General features: G+C 39.6%; 1 protein-coding gene and 4 long non-coding RNA genes across 6 annotated transcripts; 4 read left to right on the plus strand and 1 right to left on the minus strand.

Annotated features, from left to right (window-relative positions):
- The first annotated feature begins 457 nt into the window (after positions 1 to 457).
- On the plus strand, positions 458 to 2,076 carry LOC131998060 (uncharacterized). Of its 2 annotated transcripts, none has more exons than XR_009398519.1 (5): positions 458 to 764; positions 831 to 980; positions 1,038 to 1,129; positions 1,190 to 1,311; positions 1,988 to 2,076. It is a non-coding gene; the product is annotated as an uncharacterized LOC131998060 (long non-coding RNA). The 2 variants fall into 2 exon arrangements; XR_009398520.1 differs by having other exon boundaries at positions 1,190 to 1,750; positions 1,988 to 2,070.
- An 837-nt stretch (positions 2,077 to 2,913) lies between these two features.
- On the plus strand, positions 2,914 to 3,762 carry LOC131998056 (uncharacterized). Its single transcript, XR_009398515.1, has 2 exons — positions 2,914 to 2,953; positions 3,037 to 3,762. It is a non-coding gene; the product is annotated as an uncharacterized LOC131998056 (long non-coding RNA).
- Positions 3,763 to 13,507: 9,745 nt separating this feature from the next.
- Positions 13,508 to 14,356, plus strand: LOC131998057 (uncharacterized). The gene is made up of 2 exons (XR_009398516.1): positions 13,508 to 13,547; positions 13,631 to 14,356. It is a non-coding gene; the product is annotated as an uncharacterized LOC131998057 (long non-coding RNA).
- Positions 14,357 to 14,789: 433 nt separating this feature from the next.
- On the plus strand, positions 14,790 to 17,225 carry LOC131998061 (uncharacterized). Its single transcript, XR_009398521.1, has 3 exons — positions 14,790 to 14,861; positions 14,977 to 15,163; positions 16,947 to 17,225. It is a non-coding gene; the product is annotated as an uncharacterized LOC131998061 (long non-coding RNA).
- Positions 14,801 to 17,636, minus strand: LOC131998054 (uncharacterized). The gene is made up of 2 exons (XM_059370092.1): positions 15,369 to 17,636; positions 14,801 to 14,883 (listed from the first exon to the last, which is right to left on the minus strand). Exon 1 carries the CDS (start codon positions 17,500 to 17,502, stop codon positions 16,513 to 16,515), a length of 990 nt encoding a protein of 329 aa, XP_059226075.1. The 5' UTR covers positions 17,503 to 17,636; the 3' UTR covers positions 14,801 to 14,883; positions 15,369 to 16,512.
- Positions 17,637 to 24,367: the final 6,731 nt, after the last annotated feature.

Raw genomic sequence — 24,367 nt, forward strand, 5'->3', positions numbered from 1 at the left:
GTACACTACCTGGTAATTGTGTCATGGTATGAACCTCAAACGAAATCTCGTTGTGTCATAATCAATATGTTTTTTCTGAAATATAAACTTAATTTTGATAAATGCATACTTCATCAGCAAAAAGTGAGGTATTTGGCCAAACAAATACATATACTATTGTCACCATGTGCTTCCTACCACAAAAAATTCACTTCATACTGAACCGTAGTTTCAAGAAAAAAATGTTTAATGCCCATTATGTCACCCTGATCCGCAAGGAAATATCCATTTTAGGGGCAGTATGCACCTCGAGCTAAATTTTCGTTACCATATAGGCCAAAATGTATGTATGTATATTTGAGTCTTCTTCTATTGTATTTCGATTACTTAATATAATATTTGAAACTATTATTGTCTCGTTCCAATACACGGTATTTATAGATAGATACTAGCTACGAGCTTGAGGGTATAGTGTCTACATACGTTTGCGAATAACAAACCAAAATGAAAACAAGAAAAGGCTTGCTCTCGGCCTTTACTGTAACTTACAGAGCAAGGAGAGTCTGTTAATAATAAATAACTTATAACTAGACAACAACGATATAACAAATTAGTCGGTTAATAAAAGTAGCTAACAGAGCGAATTGGAATAACCACTTATGAATAAGAATGTAAATATCACAGTTTACGGGATTGTATATGTAGTTAAAAGCTTATATACATATAACATGTTTTGTTTCTATCAGTTAGAAAAAATATGTAAAACGAATTGAGCAATGCTCGTGGTAAGTATTTTAAGATAAATAAACATAAAATAATCGTGTTAATGTTTTTTTCTTTTTTTAATTAAGGTAATATATCAAAATTAAAAGGTAATATATCAACAGTTTCTTCTATCATCCACGATGAGATCCAGGCGATGTCTTGTTAAAAAGTTCTGGCAATGTGGACGGGGCTGATTCGTTGTCGATGGTTTCATTGATAACGGCAACTGGAGAAAGGTAAGCTGAATCAGCCCATGATGAATTTTCCTCTAACTAATAAATTTCTCTTATCAGATCGTTTTCATGTGTGGCCATTTTTTTACAAATATATTCAGATGCTTGAACCCATATGCACATAATGGTTCAATGTTTCAAATATTGTAGATGTAAGTGTTTGAGTATTTTTTTGTTCGAGTTTTGTAATGTTTGTTTGTGCATTTCCTCAGGACTTTTCTCTCCAGGATTTGCAACTCTTTGGCCACTGTCGATACAGTAAACCAGATAGGAAAGCCGTATATCAGTATGGGTCTAATGACCACTTTATAAAGCAACAATTTAGGGGACTGCGGTAAGTATTTACTATTGAGCAAATATGAAAATGAACCCAAAATTCTGTTAGCCCTTTGTATTGAACCTCTAGCATGCGGATTGAATTTCAGCATCTTATCAAATGTGAAGATATTTAACTTTGGATTCCACTGGAATATTGACACCATTAAGGGTTAGTTTCAATGTTTTGCTCTGCGGTACGACATGTTTGGGGCATTTACCAGATGCATTCCTTATGCAAATTGCTTTTTATTTGGCGGCATTTATTTTAATACCCCACGTATTATAATAGTCATCAATTTGTCTGAGATGTGCTGCTACTTTCGCCATTGCTGTTTCCGGGGACTAACACTGCCTTGGGGTACTCCGCTACAAACAGATCCAAAGTCTGACACTGTGTTTTGGACATATACGCAAAATTTTCTATTTGTTAAAAAACTGTGAAGAATTTTTACCAGGTACGGATCCGTTTCTAACCCAATTAATTTGTATAATATGCCTGAATGACTGACGGAGTCGCACGCCATTTCTATATCAAGGGATATTGCTACCGTACAGGATTGTCTTCGAAGATTGATGGTTATGTCATTATGAAATTTCAATGAAGCGTGTTGAGTGGAGTGCGCCTTTCTAAAGCCAAACTGGAAATTTGATACAGGTTCAATAATATAACCATTTTCTATTTTCTCCTTCAGGATGTGTTCAAATAAATTCCCAATGTTGGACAAGAGTGAAATCGGGCGATAATCGGACGGAATAATGGCATCAGTTTTCTTCTTGATTGTGTCGTGGACCCCGGAGGGTCCGAACTGTCTCAGCGGAGAAAGGGGACATAGTGTGCTGGCGGGCGCTGGCTGTTGGCGTTAGAGCTCCGGCTGTGGCTCAGTCTGGGGCGCGGTTCTTGCCAACACACCATGTCCAGAGACAGCTGACAAAAAAACTAAATTGAAACCAGCTCTGGATGGGCTAACAACACAGGGTCATACTTACTTTACGGCAGGCACGTTATTCGCCTTCTTACTCGCACTTACCGCTATGGATTCGCTCTTCAGGGGGCACTGAGACATCCTACAGTGCCCTGGACGGCCCACCCCAACCATGGTATCCGTTGTCCAACAGTTTTGGATACCCCAGAATCGTCTCCCCGTTCCCCCTCTACAGCATGGTGCACTACCCCTTCCTTACCTTAACGATCTACTCTTCCATAGCGAAATGAGAATACTAAGCCAAGTGGAATTTCATTTCTACGTTATAAAAGGTATGTATGGGCTTTATTTAGAGGTTACATCCTCTGATTTTGATTCTATACGTTAAATTAACATTGATCAAAATATTTAAATGTTAAAGAAAGCTTTATAATTACTGCAATTTACAAAAACAAAAAAAAAACGCAATTTTTAAGGCAATGCAAAGTAAGAAATTCAATTAATTAGATAAAGATTAAAACAAATCAAACTTCTAAAATCAATCCAAAAGGACTTAAAAAAAAAAAATAGAAAAATTACAATATATATATATAACTGTTTTTTTTTTCTTTTCAGAAAAGTGCCTTTGTTGCGTCTGTCAGATCGCCGGACTGGAATGCTTCGACGACGGCTCCCCTGGATAGCAAGACAATTTGGGTAGCGGAGGTGCCCTGGATCTCCCTTTTTATGTTCTTGGTAAGTATGTATAGGTAGTTCGTGTAATGTCTTACCCTCAATAAAAATATATAATTTCTTGTTTTTCTTTTTTTTTCTTTTAGCCAACCTGCAGGGACAACATTAAACGACCAAAGGGTCTTTTATTTAAAGTGTATTCCTAGTGCCCTAGAATGAGCTCACCCTACTTCCTAGGTTGTATCGTCCGTTCAATCACCGGACTGCAGATATGAAACCCAATGTCTACCCTGTTTGCTGCCTAAGTTATTCTGTTTTCTTTTTTTTTTTATTTCTTATATTTTTATTCCAGGATGTGTGTCAAGCTAAGTTTCTCTGTGTATCGTTCTAAGTATTGAACATATAAAAAGGAGCATACATCGGCCTACCTTGGCACCTACGGGCTGCTGGTGCAAAATTCCCTCGGGGACACTGGAGCAGATGGCGGCGGTGGAACCAATGATGAAGCTGGAGATGCTGATGAGATGATGATGTTGTTGAGGATGGAAATGTTGACGTTGCCGTGGATGACGATGGTTAAAATTGCAGTAGAGGTGGGTATTTATTATTTGACAAAAAGTTTTTGTTGTTCTGTTTAGTCTTTGCTATGTTTTATTCGTGGCTCAAATTAACGTTCTTTTTCAAAGCTTTTTATATTTCACAGGATCTTTTTTCTTTAGCATTAATTAGCACTAATAAGTTTATTTAGCTTTAAGTTGATCTAAAGTAACTTCAGCTTTTTTACTACAAAAGCTAGTCTTTATTCCTTTCACAAAAAAAAGGAACATTTATTTGCTTTTAAATAAAAAACTTTATGCCTTTGGCATCACATATTCTGATTTGTTTTTTTATTTCTTTTGTTTGTCAAGCTCACAATCAAAGGTTTGTAGAACACAACATAACCTTTTCTTTTTTTTAAAGTTTTCTCTCTTTTTGAAACACCACTTTCAACACTCTTGAGTACACCACCTCTTACTGCTTGCACGGCTCCATCCAAAAAGAACTCGTCATCTTCCCTTTACTGTCCATCATGGTTCCCCCAAGCCATCATGTCCACCGAGGAACCATCATAAAATTTTGTTTTCCAAAATAGCAAAAACAAACAACATATGGTTTCCTCGATTTTCATTGTAGTAGTTACCTTTGTATGTGGAGGTAACATATGCTGGTATCGCAGGGTTGCATTCACCAGCTGCCATAAAAAAAACAGACTGTTCAAACCCAGATGTCGCTCTTCTCTAATCAGACATAGGGTGACACGCTACAAACCCAATCATCCTTTAGACGTCACCGTCATAGGATGGGAGGGAAAAACAAATTTTTGTCATGTATATAATAACATAACGTGTGAACGTAGCATTAGTCAAACCTATCTCAGTGGGTGTAGCCTCCTTAAGAAAAAGTAATTCTTCTCCAATAAATGTACCTTGGGCTATAAGTATACCTTGAGTCGAGTAGTACCTATCCGGTACTCGACTAACCAGTTATACCTTCCTTAGACATACCTTGATCAAATTAATTATATCACTAAAGCGGACGGACGAAAAAAATATGCTGAATAAGCATTTAAATTAAAAGGTAAGTAAAAGTGGTAAAACTAAATATTGTGAAATAAAAACGAAAAAAAAATAAAATAAAATAAGCATATAAAAATGCTTTGGATAAAAAAATTACAAGGTGCGTCCAAAAAAAACCAAAAAAAGTGCGGTAAACTTTACGCGTGTGCGTGTGTGTGTGTATAGAAATGAATGGACGAGTAACTACGCCAAAAAAAACTTAATAAAAAAACTCTACTTGCCTAACAAAACGCAATAAAAATGAAATGTAAATAAACAAAAGTGTAATGTATAGAAAATTACATGCCGGCCGTGGAGGAATTCCCAGGAAAAAGTGAATTATAAGATAAAAATTGTTATACGGTGCTGTGTGTGTGTGAATGGAACCAAACGGCAGTAAACCAAAATAACAGGCACCGGCCAGTAAATAATGCCGGACAAAGAATTAATAGGAAAAAAAAGGTAAAAACCTAAATTTTTAATAACCAACAGTGAAAATTGGCAGAAAAATAAATTTAAGTGGTTATGTACAAATCATATGTGGTTTGCAAAACGTAACCTACAAAAAAACTAACTAAAAAAAATTCAACCAAAAAAAAAACGGTTTAATTTGATGTGCAAGTGTGTGTGACTTTAAGTGCGTATTACTTTACGGTATCCCTACCATCATCTGTAAACCACTCAAATCATGAATGGAGGTGGGGGTGCTAAAACCAAACTGAGTGCCAAGACAAATTACTCCGCAAAAAGTGAAGTGTGAGAAACCAACAAAAACAATTGCGGAAAGTGTGTGTGTGTCATGTGCCTAATGTAATGCAAACATAGAACAGGTGTTAACACTCTCTTCTTCTTGTGATTTAAACAGATCGAAAGAAACCGAACGATAATGAAATGCTGTGAATCATTCATAAGTTCAATGAACGCAAAGTGAAAGTGTTGTGAGAAAGTTAAAGTAAAATCAAGGTAAAATCTCAACTTGGAAAACGGGAAAAAAAATAAAAGAAAATTTATAAAAATTGTGTAAACACAAAAAAAATTAAAGGAAATGGAAAATTAGAAATTTTCGAAATAAAAATAAAAAACTCTACCAAAGAAAATTTTCGGAACCAAAGCTAAAATGTTTGAATGAAATTAATGTGAAACAAAAGAATTATTTCAGTGAAAATACATACACCAAAGTTAAAAATGTAAAAAAACAATATAAACAAAATTGAAGTCTATTTTCGTTTGGTCAAATAAGTGAAAATAACAAGCCGCTAATTTAAATCAGAAAAATTTTAAATGACAAAAAAAAACAAGAATCTAAAAAAACCTACGAAGCTCCCAAAGATAAAAATACAATGAGATTCAAAAGCAAAAATTCCTCAAAATTCTAAACTTCAAACAAAAAAAAAAATAAAAACAAAAATTCCTCTAAAAAAATTAAAAATATCAAACCAAAGGAAAATCTTAAAATAATAAATAATTTTAGAAAAAAAATTGCATTTTGACTAAACAAACTTTCTTCTTGGTTCTCTTTCCAGATGCTGCAACGACACCAAACTCGCATCGGCCGCTTCGCTTGAGAGCACGGACCATACCAGACGTGGACCAGCGACATAATGTGCCCAGGGCAGATGAACTGGTAATTGTCAAATAAATAATACGCCACGGCGTATTCTTTATTACTCCTCTCAGCCCCCTACTTGCACTCACCACGGCATCCCTCGCCCCATGTCCAAGATGCCATAGCGATAGAAAGACGGGTCGGCCCGACATACACCGAGGTCGTCAAGAGGCTCTACCGTGGTTGAGTGATCTCCTGGGGCCGGCATCGAAAGATGACAATCTCTCGTCCGGACAAAACGCCTTCCGCCGCAACTCGCGCTCCATGTCCAAGATGCCATAGTGATAGAAAGACGGGTCACCCACTGCGAGGTTGACAGCGAGCTCTCCGGCGGTCGAGGCACCCCAGATAGGCAGAGAGAAATGGCACTACCTCGTTCTAACCCCTGTGCACATTACACCACTGGAACACTCCTGGCGGCCCCGCACCCGCGACTGCGTAAGACCACGAGTTTCGTCGCTCTCAGTCCCCGACGGATAATTCAGGTAAGTATAAGGTAAGTATAAAGTTCCAATCCTCTAGGTCCATTTACTCATCGTACACACACACACGTCCTTCACCGCCTGTTGACCATGGGATGTAACTTGCAAGGAATTTTATGGAAGCAATTCAACTGACCATCTATAGACGGTTTCGCCTAAACTGCCGCCCAAGGCGAACAAAAAAAAAAAAATCTAAGTTTAACCCAGAAACTGCGTGCCTGCCAAAACTAAAGCTAAGTATCCTTAAATCTAAAATTAAAAGATAATTCAAATTCTAATTCATTTCAATACTTATCCTACAGCCTACTATTCTATTGCCTTACATCTACTATCCTTGGATTCCTAAGGAGGATTTGGAAAGTACCATAAACCAGGTAAGTGATTGCTACTTCCTCATCAAAGGTGTCGCCGTAGTATAGCGATCTATCATCGTTATGCCTATTGCTTAAGATCCTTCGCGTGGTATACCCCTATTGTCCTGCCTTTCAAGTCTTCAATCTCGTAAAGACATCTTCCCACCGGGCGTACAATCCGACATCTCAAATACTTTTTGTTGAGTTTGGCATTAACGCCCTTACTAAAATCGCTCAATTGGTGATTTCGACGGTATACCTCTTGACCCGGGAAGAATCGAACCGCTCTAGCCCTTGTATTATACTTAACGGCCCTGCCTGTATAGGCCTTCGATATGTTCTTTCGAAGCCGTTCCCTTACGAGTTCCAATTGGGTAGCCTTAGGCAAAGCGGCATACTCCGGGTCCTTCATGACATCTAACTGGCGAGCCAACCTGTACACGCTTCCATGAGTTACCATATTTGTTCCAAATAGAGCAAAATATGGTGTCATACCCGTGGAAGCATGTACCGAAGATCGCAGGGCACATTCGATGGCCGAGATATTCTGGTCCCACTCCTTCTGATCTTCCTGCAAATAGGACCTTATTGCTGCCAGTATAGATTGGTTCACTCGCTCCGAAGCGTTAGCCTGGGGCGAGTAAAGACCTGTCCTGAAATGGGTGACCCCATAGGCTTCGAGGAAAGCAGTAAAATCCTTGCTCGTGAACTGCTTACCGTTATCAGACATCAGGGTCTCAGGCACGCCAAACTTATGGAAAACCTCTGTCGTCAAGAACCGGATTACGTTGCGCGATGTGGCCCTTCCCATGGGTTTGAGCAAAACAAACTTGGTGAGGTGGTCCAGAACGATAAATATGAACGAATTTCCGGTCTTCGACCGAACATAAGGCCCCAGAAAATCTACATAGACTTTTTGGAACGGCCTATCGATCTGGACTTCCTCACCCATGGGCTGCTGCATATTCTGGAAATTAGGCTTCGACTCCTTACATGTCTGGCATCTCTGCACGTAAGCTCGCACTTGAGCACCCATATTCGGCCAGTAAAACATCTCCTTCAAACGCCTCAAGGTCTTGTGAAAGCCTGAGTGGGCGGCCGTTGGTGGGTTATGTGCCTTGGCGATAGCCTCCGAGGTTACCTCCTCTGGTACCCATAGCTTCCAGGCGAACTCTTCGCTGGGTATATCTGTGGTCACCGGAACCGTCCTTTTATAGAGGCGACCATCCTTAACGCGAAGATCAGGCAACCTTTCTCCATTCTCCTCGACCACCCTTACCTTCTCGAGGTAGTTTTCGGCCCTGAACTCCGGTGCGTCCATGTCCAACAAGCGCCAGAAACCAAGCTCATCCATATTATACCGTGAGAGAGCGTCAGGCACCACATTCTGGCTTCCTCGCCGATGCTCAATCTCAAAGCTATGCCCTTGAAGCAATAAGCTCCACCGGGCCAATCGTCCGCTTAACTCCTTGTTGGACATTAGCCATTTTAGGGACGAATGGTCGGTGATTACCGTGAAGGGCATAAGCTCAATATATGGCCTGAATTTCTTGAGTGCCACGACTACCGCCAGACACTCTCGCTCTGTTACGGAATAATTTTTCTGAGCTGCCGTTAACTTCTTTGAAACGTAGGCTATTGGGTGCTCTCCGCCGTCATCGTCCTTTTGAAAAAGAACTCCTCCCACACCCACATCCGAAGCGTCGCATTGGACATAAAAATGTCTTTCAAAATCGGGGTGCCTCAGGACGGGACTCCTCGTAAGAGCCTCTTTTAACTTTTCAAAAGCAGATTTCGCTGCCTCTCCAAATTCGAAGGTCTTCCCCTTTTTCAATGTATTAAAAATGGGCTCGGCAATTGTGGCATAATCTGCTATAAACCGGCGGTACCACCCAGTCATTCCCGTGAAGCTTCGTACTTGCTTCGCACTTTTGGGGAAGGCAAAATCCATTATGGCCGATACCTTACCAGGGTCTGGCTTCAACCGGCCTCCACCGACGATGTACCCCAGATAGCGCAATTCTCGGAAACAAAATTTTGACTTGGCCACATTAATTGTGAGGCCGGCCTGCGTGAGCAGAACAGCCACTTGTCTCAGCAGCTCTAGGTGCGTCCCGAAATCTGGAGCCACGATTAGCAAGTCGTCCAGGTAGACGAACACCCTCTCACGCAGATGTGCAGGGATGACTTTATCCATTAACCTACATAACCTTTGGGCCGCGTTACACAGCCCAAAAGGCATAACGGTAAAATGGTATAAAGGCCTCCCTGGAACGGTAAAAGCGGTCTTCTCCCGGCTTTTCATATCGAGCGGGATTTGCCAGAAAGCATCTTTCAAATCCACACTCGAAATGAAATGCGTATCTCCAAGCCGGCTGAGCAGGCCCTCTATGTTTGGGAGCGGATAAGCATCCTTAACCGTAAGGGCATTGAGCTTCCGGGCGTCCAGGCATAGTCGGTTTTTTGTGCCCTTTCGGACTAAAGTCACCGGGTTATTCCATGGGCTTTGGCTTGGCTCAATGACCTTCATGTCAAGCATTCTGTCCAGCTCGGCAAACATTAAGCGCTGCACAGCTGGAGAGACGGGATAGTGCCTTTGTTTTACCGGTTCCGCATCTGCAGTGTCGATAATGTGCATCTCTAGAGAGGTCTTGCCCAAACCTCGATGCTCAAAGGATGGATAACGCTCAATTACCGTGGCCAATCTTCTCTCCTCATCTTCGTTTAAGGCGTGACGGGATGGGTCAACTGGTTCTTCATCCTCTTCAGCCCCCAGGGACAAACTCTCGACGCTGGCCACCAACTTAAAAGCCTTCATAAAATCGATGCCCAGGTATAGGGCCTTGCTCAAGGCTGGGACCAAAAAGAACTCAATCTGTTTCTCAAGTTTCTTAACTTTTACCTTCACTCGGATGCGGCCTACGACCTCTAGGGGTGTCTCGTCCGCTGTATGAACTACGGCTCTATATGCAAATATGGGAATCCTGGCCTTTTCGACCCTTTCAATGCAATTCTGGCCAAGGCAACTCACCGTGGCGCCACTGTCCAACAGTCCCTCGACCTCTTCCTCACCAATCTTTATCCGCATGTAAAGCCGGGAATCTTCACCCTCATACAATTTCGCAGAGGCTATTTCTTTCCTAAGGTCTTTCCTTTTCTTGTACCTGAGCCTGGCTTTCTCCATTCTTGTCTTATTCACCTTGAGGTTACCTTCGCTAAAAATTCTGTTTCTAACCTCTTGGTACTTCGCCCTCCTTATGGTCCAAGGCGTTATTTCCTTTAATCTCAATTCAGAATTTAATTCATTCTCCAATTCATTCTTAATCCTATCCTTATTCTCTAAAATAGTTACTCCAGCGGAGTCCTGCTCCACATGATCGGCTACTACTGGGGGTGCATCGGTTTCGGGCGCGTTTCCCCCTCTCTCGGGCCCGCTTGTCGGTTTCCCTGACACCGCGGACATTTGGGTTTCACCACGTTCTCCATCCCGCACCCATAGCAAAACAGTTTCCTTGTGGTGGATGGGCAGTCCACAAAACCGTGGCCCTTCTCCCGGCAGTTCCAACAGATATAATTGGACTGCCTACTGATGGCTTCTATTTCCAGTTCCGGCTCCTCTTGGTCATATTCCAGCTCATTTACTCTAGGGGCAAATTGCTGGCGGTGTGCCTGAGCGAACTGCCTTTGATTTGCTAGCAGCAACTCCGCCTTCCTACACTCCTCTCTGAAGTGCTGCAACCCATACATTCTTATCGGAAAGACCAGCGCCGCCATTGCCTGTTTGAGATTGCCTTTCATCATCTCCACCATCATCTCCTCCCTCATGGGCTCCCGTTGCTGGTGGCGAAGGCGCAGCATAGCGCTACAGAAGTCCTCGAACGACTCGTGGGACCCTTGCCTTCGGTCCATCATCCTCCTCTGTATATCGAAGTCGCTCTCGAACTTCCGAAACTGCGCCAGGAATGCCTGTTTCAATTCCGGATAACTGCGAATGTACCCCAACCTCCTCTGCATCCAGTACCACTCCTCCGCCGGTCCCTCCAGCAGCTGTGGGAACTTCACCAGCACCTCATCCCACTCACACCGATAATCCTCCCGAAGCTGTTCTATACGGAACATAAAATCCTCGGCGCTCATCGACTTCGTGGTGCCATCAAACTTCACCCGCCATTTCTCCACATCTATTCTTCTAATGGCCTGACGATTCGGAATAGGCGAAACTTGCGGGTAATGTGGCGCCGGCGCGTTTACGGCATCCGGAAGATATGTGTTTCTGTCACCCAGGTGGTACTGCTCCGGTGGTGGATGAGGGGATGGCCACCCATCCGGTGGTCCCTGCGGGGCGTCTACGGCTGGAAAGGTTTGGTACTGATTCATTGTTGGCTCTCGGTACTCGCTGCCTCTCGGAATTCGATTCGATGGTGGTATCTGCTGGCCTACGGCCGTGTGTGGCTGCGCTGGTTGTGCGGTCGCTGTCTGTGGGACGCCTGTGCCCATCGGAACATTTAAGTGGGCCAAGCTCTGCTGTACAAGCTGGGGTACCAGCTGCCTCAACTTCTCATCGAGTAACCTGATGAGCTCTAACTGTCCCACACCAATGGCCGAATCTATGACCGCGTTTAGGGAACCTCCTTCTCGTGTAGCTTGGTAAAGCGCCTGGCGTGCAGCATTCGTCTCCCGGTTCTCTCTACGTTCTCTCTGGACCGTCTGAGCTGTCAAGCTGCTGAACTCCGGCGTGTCCGGAGTTATACGTACGTCCGACATATCCGATACCGACAAGGCTGGACTGGAAACCGCGGACGTGACCATCATGGGGGTGACTGTTGCTGTTGTTGTGGCCATTGCCATTGCCGAGGCTGCTGCTGTGGTCGTAATGGCTGTCGCCATGTTGGTTACTGTGGTTGTTGTTGTTGCCATAGCCGATGTGGTCGGATCAGGAACCTCACTAGTGTAACTATTTGCTCTGGTATTGACCATTAAACCTACTCCAACCTATAACCTATACTACTAATTAAACTTGATGACAATTCCAAATTACCAAATTCAGCCAACTCAAACTCTAAATACACTAATTATGTCTTCTTCTTTAAACGCAGATATGAAAACCAAAATTCACAAACAAGGTAGAAAGTGTAGTGCATATATCCTACTATAAGGTGGGGAACAAGTGAGAGAAGAGCAAATCTAAGCGGATAAGCGAAGCATTCTAAGTTTCCAAATAGGACTTCTCCAAACGTATCCGGAAACTGCTTTCTCTGCCGTAATGTATTGTATGACCCTGAGATGCTGTAGTATATTGGTATTACGTTTGCTACCTACGGACATAACCACACGGCTGTTGTTGCAAACATAAAGATAAACCCAACAACGTCTCATGTGCTTTGGCTCATGGGTATGATTGTATTAAGCGGACGGACAGGTAAGCAAAAGTAATTTGGGCTATTGCAGTTAACTATCGTATATAATGGCATCTCCTTCTCTCCTCAGGCCCGTCGCAAACGAAATGCGGATACCAAAATCCTTAAACTTCGTGACTTACGGGAGTTAAAGATTAGTAAAACACCGTGCCACATCCTGCATCTAACCAGCTTCCAGTCACCACCAGTTTGGCACGCGATCCAAGCTTTTGAAAACTTACGATCGGGACTCAATCCGGTAACCGAAATCCGATCAGTTGCTGGCTGTGGCGATAAAATGATGCGGTCAACCCGATAACTCGGGCCCCATGTTGCGGGCGCCATTCTTGTCGTGGACCCCGGAGGGTCCGAACTGTCTCAGCGGAGAAAGGGGACATAGTGTGCTGGCGGGCGCTGGCTGTTGGCGTTAGAGCTCCGGCTGTGGCTCAGTCTGGGGCGCGGTTCTTGCCAACACACCATGTCCAGAGACAGCTGACAAAAAAACTAAATTGAAACCAGCTCTGGATGGGCTAACAACACAGGGTCATACTTACTTTACGGCAGGCACGTTATTCGCCTTCTTACTCGCACTTACCGCTATGGATTCGCTCTTCAGGGGGCACTGAGACATCCTACAGTGCCCTGGACGGCCCACCCCAACCATGGTATCCGTTGTCCAACAGTTTTGGATACCCCAGAATCGTCTCCCCGTTCCCCCTCTACAGCATGGTGCACTACCCCTTCCTTACCTTAACGATCTACTCTTCCATAGCGAAATGAGAATACTAAGCCAAGTGGAATTTCATTTCTACGTTATAAAAGGTATGTATGGGCTTTATTTAGAGGTTACATCCTCTGATTTTGATTCTATACGTTAAATTAACATTGATCAAAATATTTAAATGTTAAAGAAAGCTTTATAATTACTGCAATTTACAAAAACAAAAAAAAAACGCAATTTTTAAGGCAATGCAAAGTAAGAAATTCAATTAATTAGATAAAGATTAAAACAAATCAAACTTCTAAAATCAATCCAAAAGGACTTAAAAAAAAAAAATAGAAAAATTACAATATATATATATAACTGTTTTTTTTTTCTTTTCAGAAAAGTGCCTTTGTTGCGTCTGTCAGATCGCCGGACTGGAATGCTTCGACGACGGCTCCCCTGGATAGCAAGACAATTTGGGTAGCGGAGGTGCCCTGGATCTCCCTTTTTATGTTCTTGGTAAGTATGTATAGGTAGTTCGTGTAATGTCTTACCCTCAATAAAAATATATAATTTCTTGTTTTTCTTTTTTTTTCTTTTAGCCAACCTGCAGGGACAACATTAAACGACCAAAGGGTCTTTTATTTAAAGTGTATTCCTAGTGCCCTAGAATGAGCTCACCCTACTTCCTAGGTTGTATCGTCCGTTCAATCACCGGACTGCAGATATGAAACCCAATGTCTACCCTGTTTGCTGCCTAAGTTATTCTGTTTTCTTTTTTTTTTTATTTCTTATATTTTTATTCCAGGATGTGTGTCAAGCTAAGTTTCTCTGTGTATCGTTCTAAGTATTGAACATATAAAAAGGAGCATACATCGGCCTACCTTGGCACCTACGGGCTGCTGGTGCAAAATTCCCTCGGGGACACTGGAGCAGATGGCGGCGGTGGAACCAATGATGAAGCTGGAGATGCTGATGAGATGATGATGTTGTTGAGGATGGAAATGTTGACGTTGCCGTGGATGACGATGGTTAAAATTGCAGTAGAGGTGGGTATTTATTATTTGACAAAAAGTTTTTGTTGTTCTGTTTAGTCTTTGCTATGTTTTATTCGTGGCTCAAATTAACGTTCTTTTTCAAAGCTTTTTATATTTCACAGGATCTTTTTTCTTTAGCATTAATTAGCACTAATAAGTTTATTTAGCTTTAAGTTGATCTAAAGTAACTTCAGCTTTTTTACTACAAAAGCTAGTCTTTATTCCTTTCACAAAAAAAAGGAACATTTATTTGCTTTTAAATAAAAAACTTTATGCCTTTGGCATCACATATTCTGATTTGTTTTTTTATTTCTTTTGTTTGTCAAGCTCACAATCAAAGGTTTGTAGAACACAACATAACCTTTTCTTTTTTTTAAAGTTTTCTCTCTTTTTGAAACACCACTTTCAACACTCTTGAGTACACCACCTCTTACTGCTTGCACGGCTCCATCCAAAAAGAACTCGTCATCTTCCCTTTACTGTCCATCATGGTTCCCCCAAGCCATCATGTCCACCGAGGAACCATCATAAAATTTTGTTTTCCAAAATAGCAAAAACAAACAACATATGGTTTCCTCGATTTTCATTGTAGTAGTTACCTTTGTATGTGGAGGTAACATATGCTGGTATCGCAGGGTTGCATTCACCAGCTGCCATAAAAAAAACAGACTGTTCAAACCCAGATGTCGCTCTTCTCTAATCAGACATAGGGTGACACGCTACAATTGGAAGTATTTTCGCAGCCTTCCAATCTGACGGGAGGTATCCATTGCTGATGCAATGGTTAAAAATAACGGTGAGGAGGTTTATGATGGAATCTGGAAATTTTTTCAAAACATAGTTTGATATTTTATCTAGGCCACTGGTTTTTTTGTAATTTATACGATGAATAATATCTTTGACTTTTTCAGGGTTTGTAAAATGAAAATTATCTGGATTCTGTGATGCATTGAAATGATCGTCAAAAGTATAACTATGGTGGGGAATGGTATTTACACAATTTGCTACTCTTTGTTGCAAGTCTTCAACTGGAACTGGAACTGACGGAATGTTTCTGTATAAAATTCATGGAACTCGTTTGCAATATCTGTGCTATTGGTAAGTATGTTATTGTTGCGGACTATATGCTGACAAAATGGGAACTTAGACTTCCCCGTAATTTGATAAATTCTTTTAAATGCGGATGGACCAGGTTTAATTTTTTGTAGTCTTTCATTAAAATAATCAGCTTGTTCTATGTTAACCGATTCTTTAATTATAGTCTTTAGCAATTGTATTTGTTTAGATAGGACCACATACTTACTGTTAATGCGGTTCCCGGTGCGATGAAAGATTTTCTTCAGCTCCTTCTGCCACGCATATTTGATTTTATATAACTTTTTGGTTCTTTCCGATAATGGAGATTAATTGCCTTGTATTATAGTTTGCCTTGAATGTGTTATGAATGATATTGAAAAACGCTTTAAATTCGTCTATTAGGTCATCAATTTCATCATTCTCAAGATTTTCAGTCGAAAGGGGCATCATTCGACATGCAGCGATATCCATATCGTGCATAAAATTCGACTAGTCTGTTTCTTTATAAGAGGTATATGTCCTCGGAGTTCTCATTATGAATTCTGGATGTTTTATTTGGAGAGATAATTTTATTGGGAAGTGATCCGAGAAAGAGGGCAGTGGCACGAGTTCAAAGTTTGGTAACATCCTGTTTAAAAGGTGAGGGCTAATCAAAAAATGATCCAATGATTTTGCCGTTCAAATTTTCTATAATGTCGCCCCAAACTGGACTCCTAGAATTCAAATCACCTCCTATTATGAAGTCATCGAAATTCGCACAGAGCTGCAGAAGCTTGGCTAGATCAGCCTCGAATCTTTGAGGTGGGTAATTGCAGTGCACATAAATGGATCCAATTAAAAATCTCCTCCGGGCATTATCTCCCGCGAACTCAATTTGAGCCAACATCAAGAAAATCCTGTTAAATTGTATTGTATTTCTTATAACAATAGCAACACCGATAGAAGAATTTTCATAAATAAAGTTATATCCATCTAATTTCACTTTCTTTTTCCTTTTTAGATGGCATTCCTGTATGAAGCCGATGTCTATTTTGTTACTGTGCAGTGGTCCCTTAGATTTTACGTTGTATGTGAGTAATTTTAAGATCCTATGGACCATAATTAATTCTAACCGCCGGATTTTGACATTCTCGCATACTAAGAGAGAAAGATGTTGACTTCTTGTTCCAAAGTCAAATCCTCAGGTTCCAGAAAAAGGGATGCTAATTTTAAAAATTGATCTATGATGGCAGGTTTTTGTTGCATTGTATTTTGCTCAGAGGGGCGAGTATGAAACAAATTGGAAAACGTTTGTCCTGGAGTAACCATCGAAATGTTTACAGCTTTGTGAACATTTGCCTTGGCAAGCGCCCTTTCTTCATTGGCCTTCGCTATCCTTTGCTGACGCGCAGCAACATATTTCTTATAAGTAGAACATCCCCGCCAATTCGCTGGATGACCCTCCTCACCGCAATTATTACAAAAGGGATTCGATGAATCCTCCTTTGTACGTTGGCATTCACCCGGGCCATGTTTTTAGTCGCATTTGACACAATTGTATGACGAACTACAATTTTTTGCAATGTGGCCCCAACGCTGACACCTCCTACATTGAATTTCATTGTCCTTCCTCCTTGGTTTTCCCAGGATACGATTTGACTTTGCAAAGCTTTTATGTTCGAAATGTCAGAGATTTTTTTTCCTGGCAACAATGACACTAAAAAGAGTCTAGTCTCATTGTTTTTTGGTGTTTTATATTTTGCAACATTTGAAACTGTATTTGGAATGACCTCCTCTAATTCAGATATAATATCCTCTATTTCAGTGTTCGCCGTAAGCCCTCGTAAAACAAAGGACGGCCGCTTTAATTCTTTCGTAAAAGAATATGAATGTACACCCTTCTCACGTAAAAGGGCCATCATTGACGAATGGACAGACGGATCGGAAAAAAACAATTTACTTTTGTTTTTGTTCACATTCTTTACCTTGAAAGAAAACTTTGGTATTGTCTCCCTTAAGGAGTCAACAAGCGCCTTAATGTTGACATTGTAAATAAAAATTGGTGGACACCATTTTGGCCTTGTCGCACTATTGTTGTTGTTGATGTTATTATTGTTCTTATTTTTATTATCAGTATCTGGCTGGGTGGCTTGCGTGGCCGCGGAAGCAAAATCCACTTGAGTGAGAACATTGAGGATACCAAATGGGTTGTCATCTGTCTGCTTGTGCCTCTTCAGTCTTTCCCTGAGCTCCGGGATTACGATTTCATTATAATCTGATTCATTTTCAGTGCGCTGCCTCTTATAAACATTTGGTTGCGCGCCCAAGTTGTTTTTATTCTGCGATGTTGAAGCATCCACCTCACCGACATTGCAGTTCATGTTGAGGTATAGAACCAGGCATCTTATTTGCAAGATTTGCAGATGAGATGCCCGCAAAGCCGCCGATTTTATAAAATATTTATGAATTTTCGGAATTTTCTGATTATGATGCAAAATTATACGTCTGGATGGGTTCAGAGTTGCCGTGTTTTTTCATATAGGCCAAAACAGAATGAAAACAAAGCACAACGCTTTGTTTTAAAGAGTCGCGTTGAAAAATGCAACTCTGTAAACAAACACCACAAAAGCCACGCCCAAAAGATAAAGAATTATCAAAGTTAATTTTTTTACTATTGCGCGTTGCTTTCGTGTAAATTGTTTACAGATTTGCATTTTTCAATGCCACTAAAACAAATCACAAAATTAGATAAGGCATTGAAACGAAATTTTCGTTACCGATACCGTTGCCGAAATTTTCGCCTATAAAGTTGGTACTGTATTCGGTTTTCGCGGTGAAACTCCGTATAAAAAAATGAGCAGAAAATAATGATGAAAATGTTCGTTTCGCTATAACTTGTTTTTCATATTTCACGACGCCGCACCACAATGTCAGAGTGGCTTATAGTTAGTGGATAACGTGGGGTAAATCGAATGAATAACACTGTGTTCAAAGTAGAGGAGTTATGTCGCTGCGCCATTACGAGTTTATCTTTTAAGCGAGTACTGACTTTGTTCATAGCGAAAATGACTATTGATTTTTTGCGAAATCCGACGAACTCTTATTAATTGTAATAACATAAGCAAAAGCCAAAAAAACAACACAAAAAAAGAAAACATCATTGAAGCAGAGTTGATCCGGCCCATTCCGTTAATTACATTGGTAATTACAATTGTGCGAAATTTATCCTGAGCAGCTACATGCCGCTAATATTTTGCTTAAAGAACTTATTTTCGTTACATACTCATATATAATGTTTTTTTACAGCCTGGACCAACATCCCTGCAAACATTTTCTATCGTGCGAGTCACTAAATCTGCACTCAAGGAAGTTGAAACCAATCTCAGGCGTTATCATTTTTTACTCTAATTAGTGTCTCGGTACGGGAGAAAACGTGCCACTTGGTATTATCGCAATAACATATTAAGTAGTTTCAGCACCTGGCTTTAGCATAAAAGGTAAAATGTAATATGGATATATGAAATTATAATTATTGACGTCCTTGCTCCCGAGACTACTACATTAAATAGAAAAATCTTAATCTAGGGTTTGAACTTAAAGCTAAAAATAATAAAACAAACAAAAAATAATAATAATTATAACTGATAAAAAAAAAACAAGGTAAAAGTAGGTTAAGATGTAGCTACCCACGGTGAGTGCCGGCTAGGGCCTTCTCGTAAAAAGCGATAGTACCCGATTCAGGTTCATTAATATATCCCAAGGGAGATAAATACTGAGCATTATACCAACCAATGTTCGCCGTACTATTCATAGCGTCAATCATATGAGAATTCTCATGAAGCCCTAATCTTAAATTGAATTTCTCCAAAAGATCACACACATAGGAAGAAAGCCGCTTCAACTTGGAATTCAAATAAATAAAATTATTTGAATATCTTCTGTTAGTGCGCTTAAAATTCTTCCCAATGCAAAGTCTCAAAATTTTCCGCTCAAAAATCTAAAGTTCTTTCATAACAATGGGGGATATACTGAACCAAACTGGAAAACCATATAAGATAACAGGCCTAATACAAGTCTTGTACAATAATAGTTTCGTATTTACAGGCAAAGATTTGTATCCAAGAATTTTTTGAAACGATGCGAATATTCCCTGGGCCTTATTACGGACCTTCCGCGCGTGTACGTTGAATTTAAAAAGTTTGTTAAACTCTACACCCAAATATTTTACTTTCAAGCAAAGCGCTTGCATTTTCCCGATGCATTTCTTATGCAAATGGCTTCGCATTTTGAAGTATTTATCTTTATACCCCATTTATCATAAAAATTTTTAACCTCATGGAGATATTGCGAGACTTGGACCAAAGCACATGCTGGCGATTCGTTGTGAGAGTATAAGAGGGAATCATCCGCATACAAAATACCCGAGAAATGTTCGGAGTTGTGGGGAAAATCACTCATAAAAATGTTATAAAATGTGGAGCTAAAACCGACCCCTGCGGGACACCACAATTAACATTTGAAAATTCCGACTACTGATTTTTGAAGAGTACGCCAAATTGTCTATTCGTAAAAAAACTTTTAAAAAGCTTTATAACCGGAGGACTAAACCCTATCCTTATCATTTTAGTTAATATACCATAGTGGGAAGCATGATCAAAAGCCTTTTCAACGTCTAGAAAAACTGCAACAGTACATTTCTTTGCTCTTAAATTCAATACAATATCATTTGTGAACTTTGTCATAGCATCAACTGTGGAATGCCCTTTTTGGAAACCAAATTGTGAGTTTGGAATATATGGTAAAGTGATTCCTTTATCCATTTTAGTACGGACAATCATTTCAAAACGTTTACCACGATTTGACAATAAAGATATAGGTCGCAAGTTAGAAATCTCATTACTATTTTCTTAATTGGAATTATCTTTGAGGTTTTCCATGAATCTGGAAAATATCCGTTGGAGATACAGTTATTAAATATGATAACTAAATATTCAAATGCTTTAGTTGAAAGTTTTCGAATAATAAAATTAGAAATAGTATCAATGCCAGACAATTTCTTATTCTTTAAAAATGAGGAAATATCAAGAATTTCACCCAAAGTTGTAAGATTTTCCAACCTGTCTTGATTTTTTGCATCTGAATCAATTGAAAATGAATAGCAGTGTTGAGGAACATTTGCAATGAAGTCTTTCACAAAATCTTCCCTTACAGATGAAAGATGAACAGAGCTATTATAAATATTAGAAAAATACGATTTCAAATGAGGAAGACATTCCGACTCATTTGTTATTATCGCACCATCAATTAATAATTTATCCAAAGGTAGAGATTTTCGATGCCCAATAATCTTGAAAACGTCCCGATGTGCTCTTGGCCCCGGCTTAATTCCTCTAAGTTTATCTCTAAAAATAGAAATCTGCTCTAGTTCAACCTGCCACTTAATAATAACACTCAATAATTGGATTTGCTTGGATAAAATGCGATACTCTGGACTGAATCTGTTACTGGACACGCGATAAAGCCTCTTAAGTTCTTTTTGCCAATTATATTTAATTCTATATAAATTCTTAATTCTATCAGATATCAAGAATTTTCTGTTACCCAATTCAATTTTCTTAGAATGCAGTTCTGAGACAGAACTCACAACTCTTCAATGTACTGATCAATTTCATTGTTACTCAAATTTCTATTTGAAGGGGATAATTACTTAAAATACCCTGAGTTATATCATGCTTGAAATCATCCCAATTTGTGCTTTCGTAGCTTGTAAACGTAGGAGGAGGCTGCAAAACAATTTCGAAGCTAGGAAGAATGACGTTAAGTTTAAGAGGGTAGTGATCTGAAAATTGGGTAAACATGAGGTCAAACAAACAGGATTTGGCAGGTCAGATGTGTTAGAACAAAAGAGAAAATGATCCAAGTAAGATGAACCATTTGGAAACGTTGGACAGGATGAAGATATTCTGGTAAAAAAGTGGGGATTTACTTGAAGGAAGTTATAAAAACAGTTTCCATTTGAATTATTCATAGAATCACCCCATGAAATATGTCTAGCATTGAAATCACCACCTATAAATGTGAAATCAAATCCCCCAGAATAATTACCTAAAGAAGACAGAGAACTTAAAATTTGCGATTGGCTTGAATTGCCAGGAATATAAACTGAGCCTAACAAAATTTTCCTAAGAACGCCATTAATAGAAACATCAATAGAAATAAATAAATTAGGGAAGAGAACCCCTAAGATGACTTCTTTTCTGAATTTGAAATGTTTCTTAAGTAGTATGGCCACACCTTGTGCGCTGTTATCCCTTAGAAACTAACAGCCTTCAAAACTAATATTACCTCCAGCTCTCAAATGAGTTTCCTGAAGGAAAGCAATGTCAATATCAAACTTTTTCATTAAACTGTGTAATTCAAATCTACGGCCATATTCAATAGTGACCTGACATTAAATGTAATAAGATTCAGAACATTATGGACCATAGACTTGGTTTACTTCGCGTAAGAGGCCTATACATCGCTGTATCGCCTCTTCCTTTGAAATGGTTTGAAACTCCCTTATAAAATTTGCAATTTTGTCTTCCAACGAAATCACTTTAGGAGGGCAAAGTACTTTAGCAATTTTCAAAAATTCTTCAATGATTTTCGGTTTCGTTGAGGGTTGAGTGTAACTAGAAGTACCGTTACGGGACACATCGGAATAAGATACATTCGGTTGAGTAAAAGAGTTTAAAGCACTAAAAACATTGTTTTTTGCCTTCTCTTTTCTCTCTAGGGCAACTGATCTAGCTCTCTTCTTAAGCTCAACATATTTTTTATATTCAGGGCAACCTCTAAAACTCGAGCGATGGCCGCTATTTCCACAATTGATGCAAAATGGTAAATTTCCATCGCCCTGCACAAATTTACACTCACCTTGTGCATGGTTTTGACCACACTTTACGCAAGCAAAATCCCTGTTGCAATTTTGGGACATATGCCCCCATTGTTGGCATCTCCAGCATTGAACATCCCTCATATTTTTTTTCGGTAATTCCCAAGACACCCTTTGATGCAAAATATATTTTTGCGCCTTCAACTCAGATACGGATTTACCAGGATGAAATGTTACCAAAAAAGACCTGTGTCAATATTGTTTTTCTTGGAGTATGAAGTGGAAAATTTAGAGACACTATGCACTGTATCAGTGACTAACATATCTATTTCTGACTTAATATCCTCTATTGCTGTGTCAAACAAAAGGCCGCGCAAAACAATGGTTTGTCGTTTTAACTCCATTGGTGTATAAGAGTATGAATCTAATTTCTTTTCACGTAGAAGGCACATTAGCTCAGTGTGTATTTTTGGGTCTTGCAAATAAAGTTTACTCTTGTGTCTGCTCTTGTTGACAATCTTAAATACAATTTACCTAGCCTTTAAGTCTTTAATTAAATTATTCATATCAACACTAAACAGAAAAATAGGAGGGCAGAAGGAATTCCTACTTCCAACAGATTTTTCTACAACTTAAGCCTCTTGTAATGGAATTTTTTTATGATACGTGTTGTTAGTTTTAATATCTAAATCTCCTAGTATTGCAAATCTATTGGAAGACTCCTGCGATTGGCCAGATGCATTATTTGAAACGCTAAGAACAGAATTGCTTAAATCTATCTTACGCAAGTTAGTATCACCAGATATTTTCCGTTTCTTTTGCACCATTTGAAAACCTTCTTTGTCAGAGGTGGTAAACTCGTTGTGATCCATATTGCTCTCAATGTTGGATGGCAAAGGTCTTGATGTATTGACTTGCGTTGAGTTTGTTTTTGTCAATTTTTTAATGTCAATTGAAGGCAATTTTTCAACATTCATTACCAAATTAGCAGACATTCCTTTATTGCATTTAGAGGATGATGATGCAGACGTCGAAGGAGTAATATCTTGATCCAAACATCCAGAATTTTGCGAGCCATATCCATGTTCATGTCCAATTAAGCAGGCTTCATGCAAAAGTTTTCTAATGGCTGACTTACAATTGCTTTTAGGCTGTTTTTATCAGGGGGTATATTCTCGGCAGGATCGCAAATGTCCATGCCTAGTTGATCCAAATTCATTTACAAAGTTCAAATTTCAATTTTTTTCAAAGAAAATTCAATTTTCAGTTTTAATATTTTTTTATTTATTATTTTCCATTACAGAAGGCTGAGTAAACATACATTGTCTTGTATGGGTTTTTTTTAGTTAGCGCCCAAAACAACAACCAAACATCTATTTTTTAATTTGTAACAAGAACAGTTGATTATGAGAAACTAATTAGCGAAACATGAATGATAGAATATCGATAGTAATATATTTTGTTGTTTTAAATCATGAAATCTCTACAAACTATTATACAAAAGGATCTAAAAAGTAACAATTCTGGGAGGGAATGAGAAAGTCACTTCCAAATGTTTGGAGGGATAGACGAAATGGTGTTGCTTGTGTGTTCGTTTGTATGTGTGTTTGGTTCTGTTGAGCGGAGCCGAAATCAAAGGTTGGTCATCTAAAAATTACATCCCTGCCAATGCTGGAGTTGTGAGCCGCACATTTACTGGCAAAACTGTGGAGTCGCATAGAAAAGATGCTCAAATTTAAGATCGAGAGTGTAGTATTTTGGACTGATTGGGAAATCACTTTCCATTGGGTTAAAACATACCCTTAAACCCTGTCAACTTTAGTATCGTACAGAGTGGCTGAGATACAAGAATAGTCTGACCGTGATATATGGCGACATGTGCCTAGCAAGCATATCCTGGCTGACATTTTTTAGGGGGAGTAATATTGAAGATCTCAAAGACTCAATTTAGTTTGTTTTTCTTCTAGAAGTCGGATTGGCCGAGGAACAAATGTCTATGGAAACACGAAAGACAAATGTTCTTGCGGCTGTTGAAAATCCGATATCAAATTGTGTATTAGAAAAAGTCGAATAACATTTGCCTTTTGAAAAGGTTATGAGAATTATGTGTTACGTGCTTCGATCTGTCGTCTATTCAGGAAAATTTAAGACAGTTGTATTGTAGCCGTAGAGTGGAGCGGACTTGTTTTTATTTCGCTCTTCAAAGCAAAAGAATATATCCGTATCTCGGAATAGGTACTATCTATTACAAACAAATTTTTAAAGCCTATTGGAGTAGGCTAGATATGGACTCCAAATACTCAACAGTTGCGGTGGTGGCGTCCTCTTCTCCTATAGGTGTGGGTGCCTTGGCACCTGTAGTCGAGAGT

Source organism: Stomoxys calcitrans, chromosome 5, assembly GCF_963082655.1.
Source record: "Stomoxys calcitrans chromosome 5, idStoCalc2.1, whole genome shotgun sequence".
Taxonomy (NCBI): Eukaryota; Metazoa; Arthropoda; class Insecta; order Diptera; family Muscidae; genus Stomoxys; species Stomoxys calcitrans.

Bases quoted from the DNA above. Each gene is read 5' to 3' on its own strand.
- LOC131998054 (XM_059370092.1), bottom strand. From the start codon at position 17,502: ATGAACTGCAATGTCGGTGAGGTGGATGCTTCAACATCGCAGAATAAA.